The sequence below is a fragment of the Ambystoma mexicanum genome, chromosome 3q (genome assembly GCF_040938575.1).
Source record: "Ambystoma mexicanum isolate Mex_15411 chromosome 3q, UKY_AmexF1_1, whole genome shotgun sequence".
NCBI lineage: Eukaryota > Metazoa > Chordata > Amphibia > Caudata > Ambystomatidae > Ambystoma > Ambystoma mexicanum.
In genome coordinates this window covers 1,197,431,037-1,197,456,913 of record NC_090926.1, presented here as the reverse complement: position 1 = coordinate 1,197,456,913, position 25,877 = coordinate 1,197,431,037, and the positions used below count along the sequence as shown (strand labels likewise).

General features: G+C 45.8%; 1 protein-coding gene across 2 annotated transcripts in view; it reads right to left on the bottom strand.

The window, feature by feature from the left end:
* The window catches only part of LOC138447740 (complement C3-like), a 2,843,165-nt gene that overhangs the window by 817,515 nt on the left and 1,999,773 nt on the right, over positions 1 to 25,877 (bottom strand). For both annotated transcript variants that reach the window (XM_069604045.1, XM_069604046.1), the window contains exon 34: positions 9,399 to 9,486. In XM_069604045.1, coding sequence (XP_069460146.1) covers positions 9,399 to 9,486 — 88 coding nt within the window. The remainder of the gene's footprint in view (positions 1 to 9,398; positions 9,487 to 25,877) is intronic.

Sequence of the window (25,877 nt, the reverse complement as noted above, 5' to 3'; positions counted from 1 at the left end):
CGTTAACCAAAGACTTGACCGCAGCTACAAGAACATTTTGCTCCTGGGCCCTTGCCCTGCACCACTGACCCTGGCACAGGCCTACTGACTCTGGCTACATTTGTTAAAACTGCCTTCTTTAGATTGATTCTCAGCTGGAATTGTGTTGGTGCACCTACGTCTTATAACTACCCTTTTCTTCCCCTTTCTAAACCTTGTGAAATGCCATTTTGCTCAGTTTTCATTTAAGTATTGCCTATACTGATTCACTGCCTTGCTTAATCTGGTTCACAAACGTAGGTGAAGTGTTGCTAGTGTGTGCAAGAAGCTATTTCTCTATAACTTGTGCTTTCCCTCGCTTGTGAGAAATTGATAGAGTATCCCTTGTGTGTGGTTTTCACTGTGCCATTTTGCTCAGTTTTCACTCTGGTTCACTTGGTCTACAATTTAACTAGGGAGTGTGTATATTTTTGCTCTGACTTATTTAACTTGCTCGATGACTGTGATACATGTGTTTTAAGTGTATAAAATGAATATATATCTACTTTTTAAATACAAAGCTTTGGTCAGTGTTTCCTTGTGCCATAGTACTGTAAGCCTATTGTGTAAACCCTGAATACTGCTCATCGCCCTCTTGAGATAAGTCTGACTGCTCAGCCACAGCTACCAACTAAATCTTTGTGGTACAGACTGATACCAAAGGGGATTTATTGCTCTCACCTGTAGTCCTAATCTTCTGTAGTGCTCCCTAAGGGAACTGCACAGGATTCTGCCTAACAGGAGGAATCTGGCTCTATTGTGCATTTGGCGACTTCAGGGCCCCAGGTAACCAAGACCAGTCTTGTAGGTCGGCAATGGAGCGAACAATCCCCCCCGAATTCTATCACCCTCAGACCTTGTCTAGAAACCATTTTCGCACCTTCAACCGTCACATTCAAGGGCACAAATTCTGCCACCTTGCCTCTAATCTTCTCCTGGGACTTTCTTGCTTCTTTCAAGAATCAGATGGCTGCAGGAAGTGGAGATATTTAATGGATTGTGTTTTTCAAAATGGCTGGCGCAATGCTTCCAGTTCCGGCGGCGCTATTAGTGCGGGAGCAATTAGCACTGGGATCGGTGGCAGCGCTATTAGCACTGGTTTCTCCTCGATAACCCTTATTTCGACGCAGTTTCTGCCGGGCGCTAATAGTGTTACTGCCGGAGACGGGTGCGCATGCATGGCAGGTTGTGACACAGCGCTAATACCGCCGCATGTAACCGAACTTCTGATGAGGTCCTTTCTCCTGATATAGCGTGTCATTGCAAACCCACCTCTTGTCAACCGGGACGTGTGACCCAGGTCCAATTTGAGTGCACACATGTCATGGTGTGACCCTGCCACTATGCTAATAGTTGCTTCCACTATTGTGTGCTCCTGAGCCGCATCTAACTAAATGTAGTCGATGCGTGAGTATGTTTGATGTGGTGGCAAATAAAAAGTAAATGCCCTTGCGCTTAGAAACCTCTGGGTATTAAACGGGTTATAAATAACCTATCAGATCATATCATATCATTGTAGATGTGTGGCACTATTAAGTAAAAGTCCTGCAAGAGGGAGGATAAATGATACATTACTGGTGGTGGCGGTGCAAGCGCACCGGCCCTTAGTGAGTCCCAATATAATGTTGGATCTAGTATTGTGCTGAGGTCTTCCAAGTTTCAAAAACTTAAAAATGGCCCTGCAGAACGATAGTGATAGCAATTGACCCTACTGTACCGTTCATGATATATCATGTGGAATTTACAAAGCACCTGTACACAAGTGTTTCTAGGCGCGACAAGACAAGGAGGGGGAAACAAAGGGAGGACAAAATAGCAATCTTACTAGGCCTTGTGAGATTCAGATCGCGCAAGTGTGGGGAAGAGGGCAGGGGAGAAGTGCCAGGGGGAGGGGAAGGGGGAAGTGCCGTTAACTCACAAGTGCAGCCAGCGGGTGGGTCATAAGTGCAAAGAGAAGGGACTGCAGGGTTGCAGATACAGACCCTTGAGTGTTGGGGCAACTGGACATGCAGGAGCCTGGGCCCGAGTTCAGAGGGCGAACACTGTATGGAGCAGTCAGGTGCAGTAGCAGGGGAGAGGAAGAGAGGAAGCAGAAGCGAAAAGGAAGGGCTTGAGTTTCTTCCAGAATCAGAGGTGGTTCTGCTCAACTTTGAGAGAGGCAGGGCGGCTGTTCCAGAGGGAGGCCCCAGCCTAGGAGATAGATCTGCCCTCAACTGCTTGGATAAGCATCTGACCATCAGAGAGGTAGAGGTGGAGGAGCTGAGAACTCGAAAAGGAAGATGTTTTGGAAGAAAAAGTTGGAGCTAGAGAGGTTCCAGGCCCCAGAAAGCTGTGTGGACGATGCAGAGGGTCTTGAAGCTGATCCTTGCAGCCACCGGGAGCCGGTGAAGAGATTTTAGAGCTGGAGAAATATGATCCCTGGGCTTGAGGCCAATGACAAGTCTCTCAGTCCTGTTCTGGGTAAGTTATAAAGGTCGAAGAGTAGCGGCAGGAAGATTTAGAAAGAGGCTGTTGCAATAGTCCAGCCTAGAGAGGACCAGAGCTCTGAAGACAGTGAGGTTCTGGGAGAAGTGAGAAAAGGAGGAATAGCGCTGGGGAGGTGCAGCTGATAGTTTGACTTCTTAGAGACGTCAGAGATGTGAGAAGAGAAGGAGAGAGTGGAGTCGAAGATGACACCAAGGTTGTTAGCCTGTGAGGAGAGAAGGAGAGGGTGGAGACTAAGATGACACCAAGGTTCTTAGCCTCACAGAGCAGGAAGAGGGCTCAGAGTGGGCAGTCAGAGAGGGAGAGAGGAAAGGAGGGAGCAGGTGTCCCAATGTGGAGGATCTCAGTCTTACTGGCATTAAGAGAGATTATTGGTGGCACACCCTTCCTGATTTGCGGCCAGACAATCTGGTATGAGAGAAGAAGCAGAGGTGGCTGAGGGAAGCCTGAAAGAGAGTGTCATCTGCATAACATTGAAAATTGGAGCAGAAAGTAGCAATGCAGTGGGCAAGAGGTGCCAGGTAGTGATTGAAGAGCCAGGGAGAGAGGTTAGACCCCTGTGGAACACAAGTAGAGAGAGAGATAGATGAGAGGAAAGACCCCCATTGGAACTGAGAGGGTCGGTTGGTGAGAAAGGAGGTCTACCAGGCCAGGGACTGATCAGTAATACCAAGGATGTTGCGGAGGAGATTGAGCAGGATGGCATGGATGACCATGTCAAAAGCAGAGGATAGATCGAAAAGAATGAGGACAGAAGGGAAATTAGAGTCAAGATTGGAGAGCAAGTCTTCACAGGTGTTCAGGAGAGCAGTTTCCGTGCTTCTGGCAGCTCTGAAGTCAGACTGGTGGTCAAGGAGGCAACCAACAGATTCAGTATGTAGATTAAGCTGGGAGATGGCCACCTTTTCCAAGAGTTTGCCCAGGAAAGGAGTGATGGAGATTGGGCGATAGTTAGCCGGAGAGAAAGGATCGGCCGAGGGCTTCTTTAGAAGGGGATGCACAAGAGAGTGCTTAAGTGGGGAGGAGAAAGTTCCAGTGGCAAAGGCGTGATTGCAGAAATCGGCCAAGGCTGGAGCAAGGATGTCGATGTGGTCCTTGATGGTTCTGGATGAGCAGAGGATTCCTGCTTTGATGAGACTTTTATAGATCAAACTTGTCTAGAAACATTGTCAGGGGTCAACAAGGGAAAGGAAGAGAATGGAGGAGGAGAGACAGCCTCACACATGCCAGGAGTGGCAGAGGAGGAGGAAGAAGAGGTAGAGGAAGTGAGGGGGGACAGGTTGTCCTGAGTTTGAGAAGTGAAATGAGAGGCCAAGGATGTGCAGAGGGAAAGGAGCGAACAGGAGAGGTAGAGACTGCAGCAGGATTGGCCAGCTCCTTGAAGATTTTGCAAAGTTTGCCCGAGTTGTTAGATGCCACAGAGGGTTTATAGTGAAAAGACTGAAAAAAAAATATCGAAAAAAAGGGCGAACCAAAAAATCTCAAAAAAAAAAAAATGTTCAATTCTTTTTTTTTTCGAAATGGGGGCCCCAACCTCCCTTTTTCTCATTTTTTTTATTTTTAACCCTTTTTTTTACTTACCTGACCCCAAAAATACATATAAATAAATAAATAAAAAATTCGACTGACCACCGCCACAGAGCTACAGGCTTGGGTGTAGGCTCTCTTCTTAGAGAGGACAGAGAGTCTGCCTTTGGAGCAGGCCAGTTTGTCAGGGGGTGCGCCCGATGCCCCCCACTTCCACTCCGCACCCCTACAGTTGCGTTTAAGGGTGGCAAGGTCAGAATCGTACAAAGAGTTGCACTTGGATTTGTGTTCAAGCAGATGCTCATGACAGGGGCAAGGACATCCAGCGTGCGCGAGATAGAGAGATGAAGGTTAGAGAGGGCTGTGTCAGGGTGTGAGTCAGCCAAAGGTGCAGGAGGAGGAGAGAAAGTAGCGATAAAAGCCTCAACTTACACACGCTTCATGGGTCCGATGACCGAGAAGGCAGGTGGCAGTGCTGAAGTCAACTTGACCTGGGGAAGAGAGAGAGGTGGGAAGAAAGAAAAAAGTGATCACTCCAAATCAATCTCTTCTAGGAGACAGCAGATGTCAGAGGAGTGTTTGACAGCTCAACGAAAGTTGAGAGTGGCAATGTGGAGCAGGTTGCCACATTTGAAGGCCTTCTGGGGAGGGGTACAGGCCAGAGGTACACCCTGCGGAAATGTTGGAGGTGCCCAAGGATGGGCAGAGGAGGAAGGAAGAGAAGGCAGGTTAGTCAGAGAGGGAGAAGAGAGTGCCAGAGGGGTGGCAGAGGAGGGTATCGTCCAGGCATCGGCCATCTATGTTTCTATGAATCTGTACAATTTCTAAACCCAATGATGCTCGATGGAATATCCTCACTCCCACATTCGTCACTGGGCCGGAAGCCCAAATGGCTCCACCAAGTTTTTTTCCTCTAAAGGCATATTCCCCTCCTTTTGAGAGCTTTGGCTCCTAATTAAACAATAAAGAAACAAATGAATGGGTCAACGATCCCTATACCTATGTCTTTAATGTTCCTTTGTCTCTCGAGAGACATGCCTGGAAACAAGAAGAAAGGACAAGATGACTCGCCTCGTATGTGTCACCACTTTCAGCCCCTTGAGCAGTTTGATTAAAAAACAGTGAAAAAGAACTGGCACTTGGTCAAACACCCTGGAACTTTAAACAAAATACCCTGTTTTGCTTTTTAAAAAAATAGAAATTTGAAACAGTCGCTGGAACACACCTTCCATGAACCACTAGCACCAACCAACACAATCTGGAATCTTCTGCCTGTACATGGACACTTCAAATGTGGATACTGTTTTGCCTGCGATTTCACAGTGCAAACACAAGTATTGGAACACAAAAGCATCAAATGGAAATTACTGGAACACACCAATTGGAATTCCAAATTGGTGATATACGTGTTTGAGTGCCCATGTGGGATGCTCTATGTAGGAAAAACCATTAGAACGCCGAAAATGAGAATTTCTGAACACTGCTCGTGCATCCGTAACAAGGTACCTGATAAACCTCTAGTGGATCACTACATAGAGAAAACACACACTGACAAAGATCTGAAATGGTTTGTCTTATAAAAATGTAAATCTAATGTGAGGGGAGGAGACATAAACAAGACCCTCATACAACTTGAACAGAGATGTGTCCATAGTTTAAACACCGTTAAAGAGGACTTCAACGTGGCAGTTGAGTGGAAAAGCTATAAGTAACCCAGAGACACAAGAAATGTTACAATGTATGAGAGGAATATGGGTGTCCATCGCTGTCCAGAACAGACACTGACAAAAATGAAATGTTATAGGAATTCAAATGTTGTGTTCCACTGATGTCCTGATCAAATAGACATTGACAAATATAATGTTGCATGAGATCACTAGTAGGTGCATGCCTGTCAGGAGAATATATCCTCTGACATCTCCCACAATCAGAGGGATAGGCTACGATTCTGAGGATATAGGATCACCCCTGTGAATATATACACTTCTTGTCTCGCCCAATGTCTTCCCAATGGTTTTGCATTAATGACCATAACATTTGAGATATAATCATTAATGGCTCGCCCCCCCCTCTCGGGTGGCCCGCTATGTGTGTTGCAAGCGCAGTCAGCTTTGCGCATCCCATCAACCTCATACAGATCATAAATGCGCATTGGCAGTGCCTCGTTTTGCAATGCCTCTCTATAGATAGAGATCTGCACTCACAAATAATATGGTATAGCCTCCCACCACAGGGCTCTTGTTGCACCTCTATACAGTTTAACATGCACCGATCAGTCGATCTAGAAGAAAGACTGACTGTTGTCAATGGTTGCCATGGCAACCACTGAAATGAAATTTAATTTCAGTGATTTATTCATTAACATTACCATTCAGTCATCACTGAGAGCGCCTCATTATTCACAATGACGGCGCACGCTTATTGAGAACCACCCAGCGTTTTTTTACCGACACGGCCACATAGTCAAAATGGCCGTCGGCTATATAAACAATGGTTGCCACGACAACCCCTTCGATGCTGGGAATCCCTCCAGGCACTGTCTCGCACTCGTAGGTAAGCGACCGCCCTTTGATTTTCCATTAGAACAACTCATGGCACTTAGATTCCAACCTAGACCCTGTGGGGACCTCTTTCATTTAACCCTGAGCCCTGCTCTTCTTTCCCCCTCTTAGATACGGGCAGTTAGACCAATACACCAGCTGATACTCCCACAAGGGCGATTATTACCAAACCTTTCACAGCGACACTTACGCTACCGCGCCTCCTAGATACCGGCCAACAGTACATTATACAGGTAACCTGTGTATACATTTTAATGCACGCCGGTGCACTTCCTGATCACAATATGATTTTAGCAAAAAAAGGATATCTAACAGATCGTCCCGGCTTTATCCCACAGGGACTGGGAACACAATTTGATCACCCAGCACCTCAGCGGCCCTTTAACAACCAGCGGGTCGTATGGGAATTGCCACAACTTTAGATGAACACTTAGATCTCTAAGCAGACATCCGTTGCCTGCATTTAAACTGTATTTGATACAGGCAAGCTAATTAATTTTTCTCTTTGCCCGCTACCTTTAACTCTACCCTCAATTAGGGGGACTTGAAGACGTACTTGATTTGATTCTGACGCCTGTCTTCACCACACAGGTTGTCAAATTCTCTGTTGAAGAGTTTTAACCACAGAGGTCACCCGAATCACCACGGCACCACATCCCTTTTTCAAAACCTGTGTGTTCTCCACAGTATGACAGTCCTTTATAGACACCTAAATCAGTAACTATCCTTACTTATACCCTAAGTGTCCCAGTACTGACACCTGCCTATTCTGTCTCACCCTATAGGCAGCACACATAGAGAAGTTCCTCCAGTTCCTTTCGTCCTGATGAAGGCCCCTGCAAGATTGGCTGGCACTACAGTCAACGAGGGCCGAAACACATTTGTGTAGACCAGTTTTTGAATCAGAATTGCAGTGTTTATTTGCCAACACGTTGTAACATGGATAAATTCTTATGTTGTTTGTTTCACTGTTGTAACCATCATCGTAACGACTGTTGTGACACACACAACAGTAGGCTTGATACTGTTCTAACCTGATCGTATTGATGTTTGAGTCTCAATGTATCTCAAACTGTTTGTGTAAAATTGTTACATATTTGCTTTATGTTTTAAGAGTGGATAACTCTATGTTGATTTGTGCTTATAGACCAGTAGGTCTTTACCCTTGAATACACATACTTTGTATAAACTCCAACAAGGTGTGTCGTGTACTTTATAGAAAACGAACAATTGAGACATAGGTATAGGGAAGGTTGACCCATTAATTTGTTTCTTTATGATATAGCCCTCCTGGCCAGAATGGGTTCGTAACCAGGAGCCCAAGATACTCCTAATTAAACAATACATCTAACCCTGACTGTTGAAATTCACATAGAAGCATTCATTGTTTTTGCAGTGAATTTTGCCATGTAACATTCATGGACCCAAAACTGATTGTGTAGTTAGCCATTGTCGTGGAATGATTTGTGTTTCGTGTTTCCAGGCATCATCTGAGTGATAAAGCACTTGCTCACCTTGCATCGCTCAATTTGTCTAATTTCCGCATTCTCATTCTTGTTGCCTTCAAACATCATACACACCAAAAAATCCTGAGTCAGATGATCACCGTTCTGATGCCCTCCCACTTTGCTCCCATTGTCAGAGAGATGTGACAAGTCATCCCCCCTGTGAGTGGAGACACCCTAACAATCTAGGGCCACTGAAGCAGAGCCCCTAGCCCCTAAATGCAGCTGTAATTCCTGATTAGGGCACAGCCTTATATGTTCTTGACAACCAACGTGGAATCTCTAAACTTAAGAACCTTGACAAAGACATCTTTTTGCCCCTTCCCCTCCTTTCCGAAAGAAGTGCCACACAGCCATGTTCCCAGCACCACTATGAACACATACCAAACAGGACTCTGTACTTAGTACATTACCAACCAATGGTCACTAAACATGAGACTGTTATTCATGGGGTATTGAATCTGCGGAATGTTCTGGTTCTGAAGGCACAGCCTCTCCTGGGTTGGGGTTTGCGATTTCCTTTCGTTGTTCCTTCAGATTTCAGCACGTCTTCTAACTCTGAGCCACGATCTTCTGATTTCAAACGTTTCAGGATGTTGGTTGTTTCTTCTCCCGAAACAATTCTGTTTTCTTCCCTCCGATGCTCAAAGCTTTAGGAGCAGTCAAAGCCCGATCTATACTGAATGTCCTGCTCTTGTAGCCATACCGTTAATTGGCGGCAGTCTTTCCTCTTTAATAAGGTGGTTGCTGATAGATCTTGATATATCCTTAGACGCAACCCTTCAAAGTCTATCTGTTCTTTCTCTCCTGCTTTTTGAACTCTGTCCATCTTTTGTCTGAAGTAGTGGCATTTTGCTAAGACTGACCTCGGATCATTTGGAGGGCCACTGCTCCAGTGGATTCGATCACAGTTAAATCCAACTGGGTAGGATTTAAGTAGCTTGTGCCGCCATGGAACTTTGCTGGGTGAGGGAGACAACGGTTTAGGCAGCCACGCAGTCTGCACCGCCTTGTGTTCGCCAAGGTATGTTTTACATAGAGACCTGTTCTGCAGATCATAAGGTCCATTTTAAAATTAGAAAAATTGTGAAAAATGTAGCCTGAGCAAAATAAGAGCAAATAACGATAGCTGTACAGTGCAAATTACTGCCAAACAAATCATTTGCATTAGCCAAAATATGTGTGCAATGCAGCCCGTGAACTTTGCCAACAGGGAAAGTGGAATCTGCCATGCTAAAAACTTTTGTGTGTGTGTAAATAAAAGCAATGCACTCTATATTAGACCACAAAACTATCAGTTTACCTTTTTTAGGTCCTTTTCTTCTGGAAAAAACGCTGTCAGCATTTTGATGTCTATTATCGTCATTGCAGCATCTCGATTTCCCAGGTACCTAAAATTAGAGATATTTACTAGTATCAATGCTCTAGTAAGAACATGTTAAGTTGCAAATTGAGAGGGAAAACTCTAAAGAGGCTATTTTTGCATGTTTCACAGATCGCAAAATATGTTTTTATAACAGGTGTATACGTGTTAACCCTATCTTAACATCATCTTGAATTAATAATAGATTTTTCGGTTTGTTTTGTGGTTCGGTGGTGGGCGCTAATCGTGTCCATCATGCTTCCCCGCTCCACCTCAAGAAAACACATGATTTAACACCAGTATATATTTTCATGCTGATGTGAAACTAGCACATTACTATGGAATCCACACTTGACCTTTACACCTGGTAAAATCCAGCAAATTATATAGGAACCCTTTGCAAATGCCTCCCACAATCATTAATTGTAGGAAATAATACACATGACATTACATTGCTTCAGATCCCTGATTCCTTCACACGCAGTGTTGCTGAACGCCACACTCAAAGTCCTAGATCTGCTTCATCTCATTCACATTGCCCCAATTCTTCCCCGAGTAACTCACTGCTCAGAGGTTTGTGCCAATGTCTTTTTTATTGCCCTTTCTGCTCAAGTTCACGACCACTGCTTCAGTTCTTGGCAATATCACTTTCACTGCCCTAGTTCTGCCCAATGTCACTCTCACTGCCCCAGATCTGGACATGCTGCTCTCATTGCTCCTTTTCTGCCCCATGCACCTCTCTTGGGCCTGATCTGGGCCCAATATCTCTCTCATTACTCCAGTTTTGCCTCAGTGACAATCTTATCGGCCCATTTTGCTCAACATGATTCTCATTGCCCCGGTTCTGTTCCGTTCCCCGCTCACTGGCCCACTTTTTCCTCCTGTCGCTCACTGTATACTATATTCCTCCTTGCAAACACACCCACAACTAATGGGCCACAGGCCTCCATGTCAGGTGATCATATTTAATACAAAGGGAACTATGGAGGTGATTTGACCCGAGGCGGCAGGTCGACCCTGTCGGAAAAAGCCCAATGCCAGAGAAAAGCAAGGGTCCCTTAGATTGGGGGGCGGTGCCTTTACCGGCAGCGGAGGCCCAACGACAAGGGTCATATCGCACCCACGTAGTTTATACGCAGTTGAAAAGTGTGATTAATAAAAAAAAAAATACTTACCTTGCGATGTGGCACTGTGCGGTACTGCTGATGTCCATTTTCTGTGTTGATTACCAAGATGCCATCAGCAAGTAAACTACCACGCAGCAAAGCAAGGCAAGTTTTCATTTTTTTTTAAGTCACACATATCATTAGTACATGTTTATGAACAAGATGGGTGCTAAGAGGTGAGGGAGGAGCGGGGAAGGCAAGGCGGTGCTGGCCAGCAGTTGGGAATGCAGGCTTACACCAGAGAATTCAGCCTGCATTCTTAGTTCCTGATTGGCCGGCAGCCCCTTGCAGGGTGCTAATGTATGGGGAATGGGGTTAACATTGCATAGGTTGCTTAAATGATGAATGGTGTGCCTTCTGTGAATTTGCAACCTTGATGTCGCTGAGAGTAAGATGTTTCAGTGAACACACACACACACAAGCCAGTGATATCAATATGTATCAATATGTATCATTCTCTGGCATTTCCTCCACCGCTCTTACATTCCTCATTGTTGTGACCTTACCCCATGTTTCTCCATGTGTGCAACCATATTCTGCAGTTCTGACATTCCCCAGGGTGGGATCCCTACTCCATTGTACATCTCTACGAGTGCCACAAGCTCCTCCTTCTTGAGCGGAAGGCATTTTTCTTCTTCAGTGTCTTGATTCTTCTTATATCTTAGGATCGGCGTGTGCCTGATTCGGTTCGGGTTTACAGCCAGGCCCCTGCACTTGTTTTTCCTTCTTTTATGACGGGGGCCCTCTTTTTCATCCAGGTTTCATTAAAATTAAAATTCAAATCTGGGGGAGGCCTGAGATGTCCCAGGGATTAGATCAACCAGGTCTTGAATTAGGCATAGTCTCCCTCTATTGAATACCATACAGCTTCCATGACCTTATCTCTCCTTATCTCAGTACTGAAATCCTTCTTTCTTTCAAAGTCCACTGTCCACTGTATTTCTTTGTTCTCTGTTAGATAACTTGACCCAGACACTTTTACAGACTACTGCTCTCTCTTAAGACAGATCTCTGCCTTGGCGCACTTAGAGAAGTTCTGGCTCCTAGATGAATAGACTGTTTCTTCCATAAGGCTCAGGTTTCGCGTCAGTGGAGACCGATATCTTCAGAGCCTTATTCTTGCACTACCTTATTTGACTTAAAAGAACCCATTGATTCTTTTCTTTACATTAGCCTATGGGTTTTGCTTTTTTCCAGAATCACAACATCTAAACTTGACTGCAGCAAAGCCTAGCATTTCCCCTGCTGACCTATTTATGACTTATACGAATTGTATACCCTGTTGATGCCCTCTGTATGTGATTTGCTTTAATGTTCTTGTATTGAAACGTCTTACTGCACTTCAACTTATATTTATTTCCTGTATCCTAATGATTTTGCTCTTCAATTTGGAAAACTTACATTGATACATTGCTGTATATTTTCTCTCTTTACAAGTGTCTGCTCCCTCAGACCTAACACCATTTAGTGCTTAGCTCAAGTTCTCTCTTATTACCTACTATCATTCTACCCAAAAGAAAATTACCTTTATTCAGGGTGGGATATTTGACTCTGAAGTTTAATTTCTCGATTTTTGAAATCTGAATGTTGCTTTCTTTTACACATGTTAAGCCACAACCTGGTTCAAGCTCTATCACATCTCCCTTAACTGGTCACAAACAAAAATAGCACGCCATTTACTTACTTCCAGGTGTCTAACCTACCTAGTCTCTCCTCTTATTAGACCAATAGAATATTAGAGTCAATTATATCTCTCTGTTCTTCAACAAGCTCCGCACCACTGACCCCCAGATTCCAATGTAAGGGAGCATGGGGCTCCAGCTCCTGCGTGACCACTCCCACCCTCTGGAACACTCTCCCTGACCACATCAGAAACAATCATTCCCTCCTGGTATTCAAAAAAACTCCTAGACTAACTATAACGGTCTGGGCGCTATACAAATGAAATACATAAATAAATAAATAAATAAATAAATATATCAGGACAACATTTCCCCAAATTCTAAAAGGAAATCAAACTAGCATCACGCTCATCATGACCAAGTCACATAAATATAGGTTCGGTAAGAATCATTACCTAAGGGCTGTAACCAGAGCTATAATGACACATTTAGCCTCATTGCATGTTTGGCGTTATCACACCGGTGCCAGCAATACTTGCCGTTTTTGCCAGTAAGGTACCCGACTTACCTCCAGCTCTAAGCTGGAGGAAATGTCAGGTGCTCCACAAGAAAACTCGTAGTTGGCCAACTTATAATGAGGCCCAAAATACACAGCCCCATAATCTCACCATCAGCCTCATTGCCTTCTTCTTCAATTTATTTTACACACCCACCACCATGCCCAGGGGGTTACTTCTAGGAATCCTCTTCTTCCAACTCTGTCTGTTGTGCCTAAATATATTACTGCATGACCCACATTTAGAATACCTCTTTCCTTATCTTCTTCATCCACTACGCCACACCTACTCCTTCCCTAGCATCAAACCTCTATTCCAGTGCCAGTCTGCACTCTACCCCAGAATATCTCTAAGCAATCGTGCACGTCCCTTTCCCACCTCATCCCCATTGTTCTTAACAATCAACCAATGATTGCTTTTATGGCAAATTTGCCAAAATAAAGCTAACATATCATCAATACAATAAAAATGTAGATAAATACAGAAAACGTACTCTTTCAAAATGCATTTGCATCATAACATTTCAGTTACATATATTGGGCCTCATTACAACTTGTGCGGAATGGGTTTAACGGCGCCGGCACCATTAAACCCACTCCGCACTATTACGATGTCTCCTCGCAGGACCCGCTCTGGACGTCTGTTTTTTTCAGAAGTCCATAGCGGGTCCCGCGAGGGTACCAGGGAGCTAACAATGGGGCCCCATTGTTAGCTCCCTCCCCATTCCCATTGAGCCCTATGAGGGCTCAATGGGAATGGGGGAGGACCGTGCCCGGGTTCCCTGAAGGAGGAAATACGGGGCCCTCCATACTCAGAATGGGCCGTTATTTTCCCATTCAGGGAACCCGGACCCGGACACGATTTTGGAGGCAGCCTCCGAAGTCTTAATGAGGCCCATTGTGTCTGAAATTCTAACACTAATTGCCACCACCTCTTTACATTGTTCTTTACTCTGTTACATTTTAGGTATACCACCACTCAATATACACATATAGGTAAAAAATGGATAAAAATGTACAGTATTGCATTGACTCAGATGTGTCATCACTCCTTTCCCAGCAGTGACCTCCCCCTATGTGACCAGGGGACGGCCGCTGCTACCTGATCTTGACCCTGAGGGCGGCTATATTAGAGAGGATCACATGGGGGAAGGCACCCCTCAAGAGAGTGACACAACATCATCGGACGAGACATGGTATACCCCTTTTGCTTTTAGAGATACCCCCTCCATTCCCCATGCCTTAATGGCATATTGTCATAACTCCTTTCACCCACCCATGGAAGCTACTAAGAATACCTTCCGATGCTCTGTATATAAGTCACCAAGAAATTACTTCTCTTTCCATGTATGTAAAAGTACTGTGACGTGAAAGCTGAGTAGAGTAATGAAGCTCAATAAAGGCCAGAAGCACAAGCTGCGCTGTAGTGTCAAATACCTGGTCTTGTTGCTGCTGGCTTTGTGGTCTTGCGACTTGACTACCACACTTTATCGGCAATCCAGACTACATCGGGCTGCTAGGATGACTCAGGGATCAACCTCTGTGCCCTTCCCCTACAGAGACTGACAGGGAGAGGACTCTGAGACCAGCTCCCCACGCCACGATACAGCTTTCACTGATTAATGTGACGTGGAGACAGCGCAATCGCTGGCCGGGAAAGCTGGGTCTAGAATGTTCAGCGAGATCAAGGCACCCAGTTCGGGGAAAGGATGTTTTCTATCAACTTGAACAAAGGTTGAGAGGCTGGAAGAAGGCAGCAGAAGCAGCACAGGGAAGGTAGAGCAACAGCAGCTGGGAGGAGGCAGCAGCAGCACAGGTAAGACAAGGCAACAGAGTCTGGGAGGAGGCAACAGCAGCACAGGTAAGGTAGGGCAACAGAGGCTGGGAGGAGGTAACAAGAAGAAAGGTAACCCAGGAGGGAAGAAAGGACTGGCCGAAACAGGACAGGGCTAGGCAGAACAAGGTGGAGCGCAGAACCCTCCATGAAACGACACATGGAATGAAGACTCAAACCACAGAGCGTATAGAGAGGCGTCCGTGAGGAGACTACGCAGGTTTTAAATAGCCCGTTGCTCCCGCCTTTTCGATCATTGCAGTGGGCGTCATCCCCATGGCAATGGGGAATGCTGCGTAAGCGCAGCTGATTTCGGGAGCCCAAACGTGCTACTGTGAATGCGTGCGGACCAGACAACATGGCAGCACCCATTACGGACGCACCAGAGCCACGACTGCCTGTGGAACGCTGTCCCTTTTTGCCTGCCCAGACTACTGTGTTGCTTGGAGAACCGTGGAGCCAACCGGCTCACAAGGAAGGCCAAGGAAAGAAGACTGCAGGAGCCGGTCCGCCGTGAAGACACCACCAGAGGAAGAGAATGGAAGACTTTCTGGCATACGTGATCACCGGAAAGCAGCATCCACGCCGCTTAAGGACAGAGAAGCGCAGAGCATGCAAGCGGGAGCCGCGAGGGACGCAGAAGCCACAAAGCGAGGTTGGCAAACCCAAGAAGAAGGAATGGGATGCGGAACAGCCACTGCATGTTTACCGTGGGAGAACAGAAGCACGCCACAGAGACCCGGTGTTCCACAAAAGGGGAGCTGGGACTCCGGGGCACTTTGGCGATCATGCAAAAGGCTAATAAGAATACATTAAGCATATTAGACAGAGTGTGAGACTCGATATCTCCAAAAGAGACATAACGGAATGAGTACAAGATATTGTCAAGTTTGCAAGTGTGTCAAGTGAAACACATGAGAAAGCCCTGGCAGGAGAGTATACCAGGCAGATTCAAGTTTGCAAGTGTGACAAGTAGATCATATGAGGAGGTCCCGATATGAGGATACATCAGCTATAGCCAAAGACGGTGTTGAAATTGCATTAAAGAGGAAAAGAGACCTGGCAAGGGAATACACCACGTATCCTACGAAGTTAAGTCTAACAGCCACGTTGTTTAACATACAAACCATTTTTACTGAACAGAGAAGTCTAAGGAAGGCTTCTACCCTTAGGAGTTTGGATATCTATAAGAGGAAAACCTGGCAAAGGGAACAATCCCCTGGAACTGTGAAAATCATCCAATTGGGAACTTTTGTGTTAGTTACCTTTTCCTTTCAAGGCCAAGCCATTACCCTTTTCACCTTAGAAATTATTTTCTAGAATATGAGGGCCAGAATAGAACTTTGGACACAGGAAATTTTGCTTTGGACATCTTGACATTGGTCAGACCCTTAGTTTTGGTTTTAGGTAGGGAAAATACCTCTTAGAGTAGGGACAGCGAGGCACTTTTCAACCCCCTTTTCATTTGAAATAAAAGTCTATAGCCAAAACAATGAACTCTGTGTGTCCGCGTCCGCATCCCATTCCTGATTCAGTTGATACAAACTGGGGATCCCTCAGATTTGACTTATGTTATGTTATTTGGCATTTATATAGCGCTCTATGTATCATTGGTATGACCTGAAAGCGCTGGTGGGTTGTACGCCCTCGAGGACCGCAGTCCAGGTCAGTAGAACGAGTAGAAAGAGTTGGTGGTGTAGGGTGCGTGGGTGCACCAGCTATGTGTGCAGCTGGTGTACTTGCCTGATGGTAGCTGCATCCTAGCATTATGTGTTGTGGTGGAGATATCAGTTGAATGTGTGCAGTCTGGTGGGTGGACATCGAGACCGGGTTCTGGCTGCGTTAGGCATGTAGGACGCCTTATGTGAGCAGCTGTATGTATTGGTCCCAGAGGGGAGTGCATGCAATTCTGCCTAACAGCGCCTAAGCATAGTGCACTTCGAAGCAAGTGGTGAGGTATGGACAGTGGGGACATGCAAGGAACGGTACATGAGAACCGGGAGGGCTGGGTACACCGCTGCACTCCATCAACTGCACCTCGTTCCCTAACTGTGAATCCCTCGTAGCTAAACTAAACTGCTCACACGATGCCACCATCACTCGCCACCTCATCTTTGATCCTCCATGCCCCATTGGTACCTTTGAGGATGATCTTGTCCAACTCATCTCGTCAAACCTCAAGCTCACTACCCAACTCCTAATCTTGGACGACTTCCACATTGGCTTCAATTACCTGTCAGACACAGAGGCCATTGCCCTGTCCATTGCCTTAGGCTGCATCCAGCGCATCGCAGACCTCACACATTCTCATGTCTGCATCCTAGACTGGCTTGTGGACCATGAAAGTAACATCACCAAACTCCCCAACCTTCCTTACCCTTGGTCAGACCACCACACCATCACCTTCACCATTCCCATCCCCATCAAAAGAAGGCATCCATGCACCAAGCCAGCTACCGCCCAACTACTATTTTAGCCCGTAGCACCCACAACCTGACCAGCGCCCGGATCATCCCTCTTACCTCTCTGGTAGAGCACAACGCCATGTTAAGTAAGATCATAGACCTCTTAGCCCCCCTCAAAGCCTGGAAAGCCAAAAACACTCTGCACCTCCAATCATGGTTCACACCTGATCTCCAGGCCATCCAAGCTACAAAAAGTACAGCCGAAGTCGCATGGCACAAAGACCCGACTTCAGCAAACAAAGCCCACTTTTCTAAAATCTCCCTCCACTACAAACAATCCATTCATGCCTCCAAAGCTGCCGCCTACAATGAAATAATCACCATGGCTGTCTCTGCTTCTCATAAACTGTTCTCCATCCTCCAAGCTAAGTCTGCTATATAATAACCCTACGGCCAGGGTCAAGACAGGCAGTTGGGTATTGCAGAGGTGGTTACTGGAGCGGTGTACACAACAGAGCTGCCGGTCTCTCCAATTTTATTCTCTTTGTTTGTTTGTTTGTTTGTTTGTTTGTTTATTTATTTATATGGCGCACCATACCGAGGGGCAGCAGGGCGCAGGCAGAAAGAATATGCAAGGCTTGCAATGTTACAGAAATATAGAGTTGAGATAAAATTATAGACATATGCCATTAAGGATTACAGGAATGAGGAATATACACATCTTCACACATAACAATATCAATATCTATACAAAGGAGTGAAATATACAGATATGTACAGGGGCTGTTTGTGGCGAGAACAAAGGCCTCAAGCAGAAAGTGTCAGTATCTATGCAGAGTTGTAAAATGTACAATTAAATATGGGTGTGTTTGGAGTTCAAATGACTCATGAGATTCCTTCTAAAGTGCAAATAGGGTTGATCGGCTCTCAGGTTGTGTGGCAGAGAATTCCAAAATGTAGCAGCTTTCACAGGGAAGCTGTTGCCTCCAATGGTGGAGAGTTTGAATCTGGGAATTATCAGACAGTTGGAATTGATAGTTCTTGTTTGTCTGATGGATGACTTTCTCTTTACTTTATCCATCAGATAACTGGGGGCAGCATTGTTGAGGGCTTTATGGGTTAGGGAGACCAACTTTAGTTTGATTTTGTTGTCGGTGGAGAGCCATTTGTGTTGGCGTCTGGTAGTGGAGATGTGTTGGCACTTGAACCACTGATGAGGTATTTTAGGGCATACATCCCGGAAACAGGCATTTGGGTGGGCGGAGTGACTCACAATATCTCGCTTTATGCGGACGACGTATTCTGGAAAACATGCCAATGATCCTGCACATTTTAGATAATTTTCATATGTTATCGGGATTCCAAATTAATAGAGAGAAGCAGCTGTCGCTCCTGCTGGCAGGCCTCAGGGCAAAAGAGGGTGCCACTCTCCCGGACTGGGGACTCCGATGGGAAAGGGAATCCTTTAAGTATCTAGGGATACAGGTTTATCCATGAAATGGAAGAAAGATTTGTTTACAACACAGGGCGTGCACTCTTACGCATAAGAGACGTTATCAAGAAGGTATTTTTTAAGATGTTGGATAAGACCCTGGGGAACTGTTATGAAACACTGGGCATTGTCGTATGGTTATGCAAGCATTACGGCACAGTCGTGAAGAGGGGTGACAGAACATGCATAACTGTGAATTATACTTTATGGTGGCACAGCTACAAGTGGTAACCCACTGGAATGCGGTCCCAGGGAGGAAGGTGGCAGGGTTGCAGGGCCGTGCGAAATCACAAAGGACGGGCAGGGAGTGGATGTGCTGTGGGGTCCTATGGAGGGGAAGGCGGACACAAATGTCTTTAGGGTGGTGCAGGAAGAATAGAAAAGACTCTTGGGAAGCTGCAGGTCAAAGGCTTGTATGGCTGAAGACTTCATACTGGATTCAACGCCACCATTAGGATAGCCAAGAGGAGCATAGGGCTAGGGACTATGAGGGAACAGCAATGTACCATGCTGGGGGATTTTCTTTGTGGGAGGCAAATTGCTAACATTTGAGGAATAGAGACAAACATGGAGGGGCCAGTGGTCACTTCCTCATATATGCCAATGCGTTGAGGCAATTGGCGGCACTGTGGGAGGGTATCCCGAGGAGCTGGAGACAGGCCCGCTAATGCAGACATTGCTAGACCTGGAGGGTGGCGGGCGGAGGGTATCTCGGTGTATGTGTACAGACCGCGAGGCTGTTAAGGGATTTGTCGGTTAAGGAAAAGTGGGATAGGGACACGGGATCGCCCATTACGGAGAAAAGGTGGGCATAAATGTGTGAACAAGTCAAGAAGGCATCTAGGAATGCACGGTTTCAGCGTACTCAATTTTATTATCTACACAGGGTGACACCGGAGAAACTACATATGATAAACCAATCTGTGCCCCATGCTTGCCCGGGGTGTGAGAAATGCCATTCTGGATTCTGACATATGGTTTGGGACTGTCCGGTGATTGCCAGATACTGGGGGGAGTTACTGGAACGTCTAAAAAATCTACTGGGGAGCAGATATCAATGTACTCATGAGGTGTGCTTGTGGGGTCTTTTACCTGAAGCGAAAAGGCATAAAACGCAGAACAAAATTGCCAGATTTGTATTAGTTTTAGCTAAGAGACGAATAGCAATAGCATGTGAAGGGACCGGGGGCCCATCGCTGAGGCAATGGTTCCAGGATATCCATAGGTGGGGCTTAGCCGAGGAGAAGTATCTGAACAAACACAGAGCCGGAGGAAGAGAATGATCGGGTGGTGGATTGGGGACAGTTGCTGAATGAATCAGCGTCTACTCAGGACTTAAAACCCGAGTGTTCAACGAGAAACAGAGAGGTACGGAGAATGGTGAGACACTGAAGGATGATGGTCAGCAGCCAGGGGAGCGCACAGAGACATTGGGTACTGGAGGGGGCATGGGTAGGGATCAAATGGCACCTGGGGGGCATTGGGGAGGGGTAGGGTGAACAGCGAGGGAGGGGAATCGAGGTAGGGAGGGGGGACATTGTTGATATTCATGTTATTTGATTTTGGTGTTGTATTCAATAACAAATTCAATAAAGATTTTTTTTTTTAAAGGAGCTTTTATTTTTCCTTCTTCTCAGCCCTGAGGCCTGTGTTTTTGGTTTGAACGCCCTTCTGAGTCACATTGCTGTTGTCTGTTGTATTCCCAGCATACCTTTCAATAAATCCATAGCCAACTCCTGGCTCGGAGACACTTCTGTTATTGGGTTTTCCCTACTCAATCAACAGGTACTATTATCAGGGGATGAGTTTTACAATTATCAGTGGGTATCATAGCCACTAAAACTATCTGGAAATCTTCAGCACATCTCAAGGCGATCACACATCTATAACTAGTCTTAATACATTTCCCAAACACACCTAACATACTTCTAACTTTTTAAGATGACGTTGCCAATAAAGTTGCATCTCTATCCCACTCCTGAAGTACCCTTCCTTTTCCAAACAACGAAATACCTCTGAGATACATCCATGGGCCAGGGGGATAGCTCAAGAGCAACACATTTGTCTTGGAAGCAAGACAAAGCAGAGCAACACAGGCTCGAACCCGGTCCCATACTTCGAGACTGGTCTCCGGTATTAAGCACGTTCTAAAAGATTAATTCATTTGTTAACCCCTGCTGATTATACCATTTATCCATTCCTACACAACTTTGTTTACACTCTGTCCACCTATTCTCTGCCTAATTACCCTTTCCTCCCATCTCTCTGCCCTCCTCTTCTCCTCCAGCAGAATACGGTCTGGTCTTAACACCCTGCGCGGGGATCACAATTTGTTCAACCAGTGACAAGCCTTATGTGCTTTAAGACCCCTACCGTGGTGACTGGAGCAGTATAACATCCAGATAACATAACATAACAGCCCCACTTCTGCCCCATGTCACTCTCACAGCACAAGACTATCACTATCTTTGTTCTGCACCATGGCACCTCCGCTTTTACAGTTCTTTCCCATGTCTGCTTCATGCTGATCTCGTTGTCCCAATACTGTGCCATTCCCCCATCCAACCTGCCAATGCCTATGGCTGCTTTCTCAACACACACACACACACACACACACAAAAGGATACACTTGTGAATGCATGTCCACATATCATGCTATTTCTATCCTTGTCACTCTCATGGCTCCAGTTCTTCCGTATTTCACTCTGACTGCTCATAATCTGGCTCAGTTTTGTCTCAATGTCCCTCGCTGTTCTGGTTCTGTGTCAGGTCGCTCTCACTGTCCCAGTATTGCTCCATGTCGCTCACTGTTACAGTACTGCCCAATGCCACTCGCACTTACCCAGTTTTTCCCCATGCACCTATTGCCACAGTTGTGCTCCATGCCACTCTCAATGCAATACATCAGCTCCCTAGCACTCTTACTGCCAGATTACAACCACATGCATTCATTTATTTGTGAGTTTTATCATACGCAAACTCGTGGGGATGCCACTTCAAAGTGCTTGGGAAAAACAAAACAGGACATTTGGCGTATAATTCAAAGGTGTGATATATGTACACAGAATAAGAAGCACAGAATGAGGTTGAATGGCCAAGTAGTCTCCTTGGTTGCAGTCGGTGTCATAGATCTGAGCTGACAGTTGGTTTACATAGTATGGTTGTTGCTTTGTTTAAGGCTCCATTGGTTACAGAAATTCTGGTGGTTGAAAGTTATTCATATTACAACAAATAGAAAACAAGTGGACATAGGAACATGTGAGGTAAGCTTTAGCAGGGCTTAGCCAGGCAAATTCAAAGTAATCAGGCAATGGCTAAATGAGGCCATGGAGTAGAAGTACTAGTCATAAGCTATAAGTACGGTAAAGTGTAAGTCATTGGGGCAGGGCAGGTTTCTGGGTTATGTACACAGGCATATCAGAGTGGGATCTTCTGTACATGGAGCCATATTTTCACATTCCATTTGCACTCAAGGTTGTAGGGAGTTTGTTCCAAAATTCTGGACATAATACCGGGAGGAGGGCGGATCTCCCTTTGTGCCTTTTGAACCTGAGTGTAGTTAGGTTAATAACCTGTGATGATATCAGCAGCCTAGTAGTTTCGTATTTGTTTATTTAAAAGTTTAGGTATTTAGGAGCACTGTTATGGAGGATTTGGAAAGTAAGACAGTATTTTGTGTGTGTTATTCTCTTCGCAGTGGGTAGCCAGCTGGCGTTTTCTGGCCTGGTAGTATATGATCCTAGGTCCTGAGTGCCAAAATAAATCTAGCTGCTTTATTTTTGATATTAAACAAAAAGATTGTTGGGTACCCTATTGGACAGGCAGCAGAATGGGCTAGAGTAATAGTAAGAAACACAGAAAGAGATATTGCTGCTGCCCCTGTTGATGCTACTGTGGTTATTAATTTATAACCTTGTTGCATCAACATAAAAAACAATCTATAGTTCAATAAAGTAGTAATTGTATCCATACACAATTATACAGACCACTAAGACGTGCTTGAAATAGAACATAAATGTAAATGTATTAAATTATTGTCATTGTAAATCAGAGCAGTTTAAATGTGGCTCATTGGTCGACAAAAACATGAACAGTTCAAGTACAATACAAAATGCGGGTGTAAAGGAAATATAAATGCAATGCAAAAAGGAGTAGTGGTATTTCAAAAGTTAGGATAGTTAAAGAAACCCGAAGGTGATAGTGTCTGGAACCATAGCTGAAAAATGAAGGTTGGAGAAAACTTGAAGAAATAGAGAGAAATATGTACAACGTATATACTAAATAGCCTGTAAATCAAACAGGAATCACAAAGTTCCCTTAATTTTGGAACCAGTGTCTTCGATTTGTACAATGAAACCGAAATTTCTGGCTATCTGCGAAGTAGACTCTAGTAATACTGCCTATTCAGACCAGGAAATAAAACAACAATCCTGAATTACATGCAAATTACATTGGCTTTTCAACTGTAGAGAGCTAAGTTACTTCTGTTCTCTTTATATCCCTGTTAGGTTTTGCAGAGAATTTTTAACAACCTAGAAATGGTATGCCACACGAATAAGATGTATTTGGTTTAGTTAGTAAGTTAGCCCCAGACAGAGACTATTACAATAGTCTAGGTGAGAGATGACAAGGGCTTAGGTCCCCTGAATTTTCGGTGTCATTTCCATGTAAAGGATATTTCTCCCAAGGATGTGTAAGTGAAAGTGCGATTTTTAGTGACAGCGAGAGAGAGTTTGATGGAAAAATTATAATGAGATTATATATATATATGGGGATACCGGGTGGATGGCAGACCTTACCAATGAAGAGTGGCTATTGGAAATCAGGGTTGGGATCCCTACAAAGATAATGCCGGAGGCCACCAGGGGGCGCACAGATGGAACCCGCTCTACTGGGTCAGAAAGAGAGCACCCACTTTTTACTTCCCTGTGAGCATGGGATTCTGACCCCTTCTAGCAAAAGTTCCAGGGGCATCTATGGTTGAAAACTGGGTCAAAGTCGGCCAGTGGTGAGGCAAGATTTCACATTGAGAAGAGAGGCCAAACAGTGGTGACAGGAGGCCCCACCCGGCAGCTCCGTGCCTGCGGCGCTGCTGACTGATGGTGTGGTGGAGGCCCGCCTGCCTGGCCCATATTCCCTGTGGTCCTACGTGTCGTCAGACTGGTGGACTGGGGAGTCTGGGGCGTCGTCCCCAGACGACTGGTGAGATGTTGCACTCCCCTGGGAGCAGGAGTCGCTCCCAGTGCAGCTCTGGGTCTCGGCCCTTGGAGGTGAGAGGGCCTTGGCAAGGGGAGGTCATCCCTTGGATTGATCAGTGATCGTGCCCGGACCAGTGTGGTTGGGGGGGCAGGCTCAAGCCCTGTTGCTCCCCACCTTAGGGGAAGGAGATTCTTGGCCCTGGCATCAGTGGATGGGCTTCAGTCAAGTGAGTCCCTGGCAAGGCAGGTAACATTGTTGCACATGGGACACCATTTCACTACTGCAGCAAAGGGGGCATTTTTCGGGAGGTCGAGAGATGCCCTGTCAGATCGCTCTCCCCCTTGCTCAGCCTATAGTTACCAAGGTGCATTGGGGGAGGACCCCCAGTGCACATAAGGAATCCTGGGTGCAGTCATTGGCAGATGAGAGTATACGCCCAGAGAGGCCCCCCAATTGCAGGGCTACCGACAGCGAGCTGCGGGGGGCCTTGACACCGAGGACAAATTAGAGCTACTGACGTGGGCTTTGAGCACCCATTGCTACTTCCCTGTAACTACACTGCGGACGCAGCCCTGCATTGGAGGTTTGCTTCCTCGCATCGAGGGTCGTGTTACCGGGGGTGAATCCCCCTATCTGGTAGTGGGGTGTAAGGATTGCAAGTACTATGTACGTTGGGTGATGACTTTTCACCTCGGGATTCCCCCTCCTCCGGGCTCATATGCACAAAATGTTTCCTGCTTCCAGTGGCCTGATAGATTCAAAATCAACAAACAATAAGTTCCTTTGGTGTTGCTCTTGAGGTGATGATTCTTCACCCCTGGATCCTCCTCTTCCGGGCGCAGATCATTCTCAACTGTTTGCCTCCCTCGGTCGGGTTCACTATGGATTTCAACACAATCTCCTCTGCTTATATTCCAGACTCTTAGTGTCTTTTTAAACAGTTCAATGTGGACCACCCTCTAGCGCGTTCACTCTTGTCAACACAAAGTTCGTTGGGACTTTAGACTTCGCCCCTTATCATCGGCATCCCTCCTTCGGGTTCACTCTTGCTAATCGCAAAGATCCTTCTACTTTCTTATGATGAGGGATTCACTTCCCTTCTTCACGATCATCTGCTGGTCAAAGACTTTCGACTGTACAGAGGATTTTACTAAACACCCATATGACCACTTTGACCCTCTTCTCGCCTTTCCCAAGGCCTTGTAATAGTAGTTTCAACAATTGGGTACTCTCCCAGAGTTTTGCAAGTGAGAACCCATGTGGTGCCTGGCTCATCTGCAGCTGGCTTTCCCCTTTTACATTAACAGTTATTTGTACATTCTGCAATGAGCTATTTGCTACTTTTGTTCAACACTGTTCGGTTTCTTTATCGGTTCTCCCCTCGTCTCACTGGTTGTGATGAACCGATTGGCTTTCTTCGTATCGGGGGTCAAGGCCGGTAGGCACGCTCCGTGTACCGTTGACATCAGTTGCAACACACTTGGGCTATTGTTCGCGGTCTTACAATTCCTTCCACAGAGGTTTCACAGGCCTTGGTCAGAAAGGGCAAGGTCGCTTCTGTGCTTGTCACCCTCTCGGTTCGTGCTGTCTTTCTCCTCCTCTTGAACTGCTGTGCCTGGATAGCTGTCTTGTCATGCAGTCTGCTTTGCCCATATGGTGGTCTCGTGCTCCACCTTCAATCCCTGTGGGGAAGGGAAAGGGCTATTAGGTGTGTGTGATTCGGGTCAATTACCTGACCTTGCCTGACCCTTGTGTTGGGACATGTCAGAAAAACAGCTTTGGTGTTTGTCCATAGTCTTTCGTGGTGTACGAAAGTGTTCCTGTCAGAAAGGTGTAAGGTTAGTGTGTCTGATTGTACTACGTGGTAGGATGGGGAAAATGTGCTGTATGGAATTACAACCCTCGTACCAGAGGTTTTGATAAATTAGAAGGGTAAGATTGATAAGCTTTGTGAGACATACAGAAATTACCATGATGGTTATCATGAACGGGACAGGGGTAATTGTGGGAACGGTAGTGTTTAGTCCCAGTTGACTGGGTGTTCGGGGAACAATAAACCAGAGGGATGTGGAAAAGAATGCCGGGAGTATTCAGGTAGGATACAGGAACATAGGGACTCTGGGATAGATAATCTTTGGGTGTAAC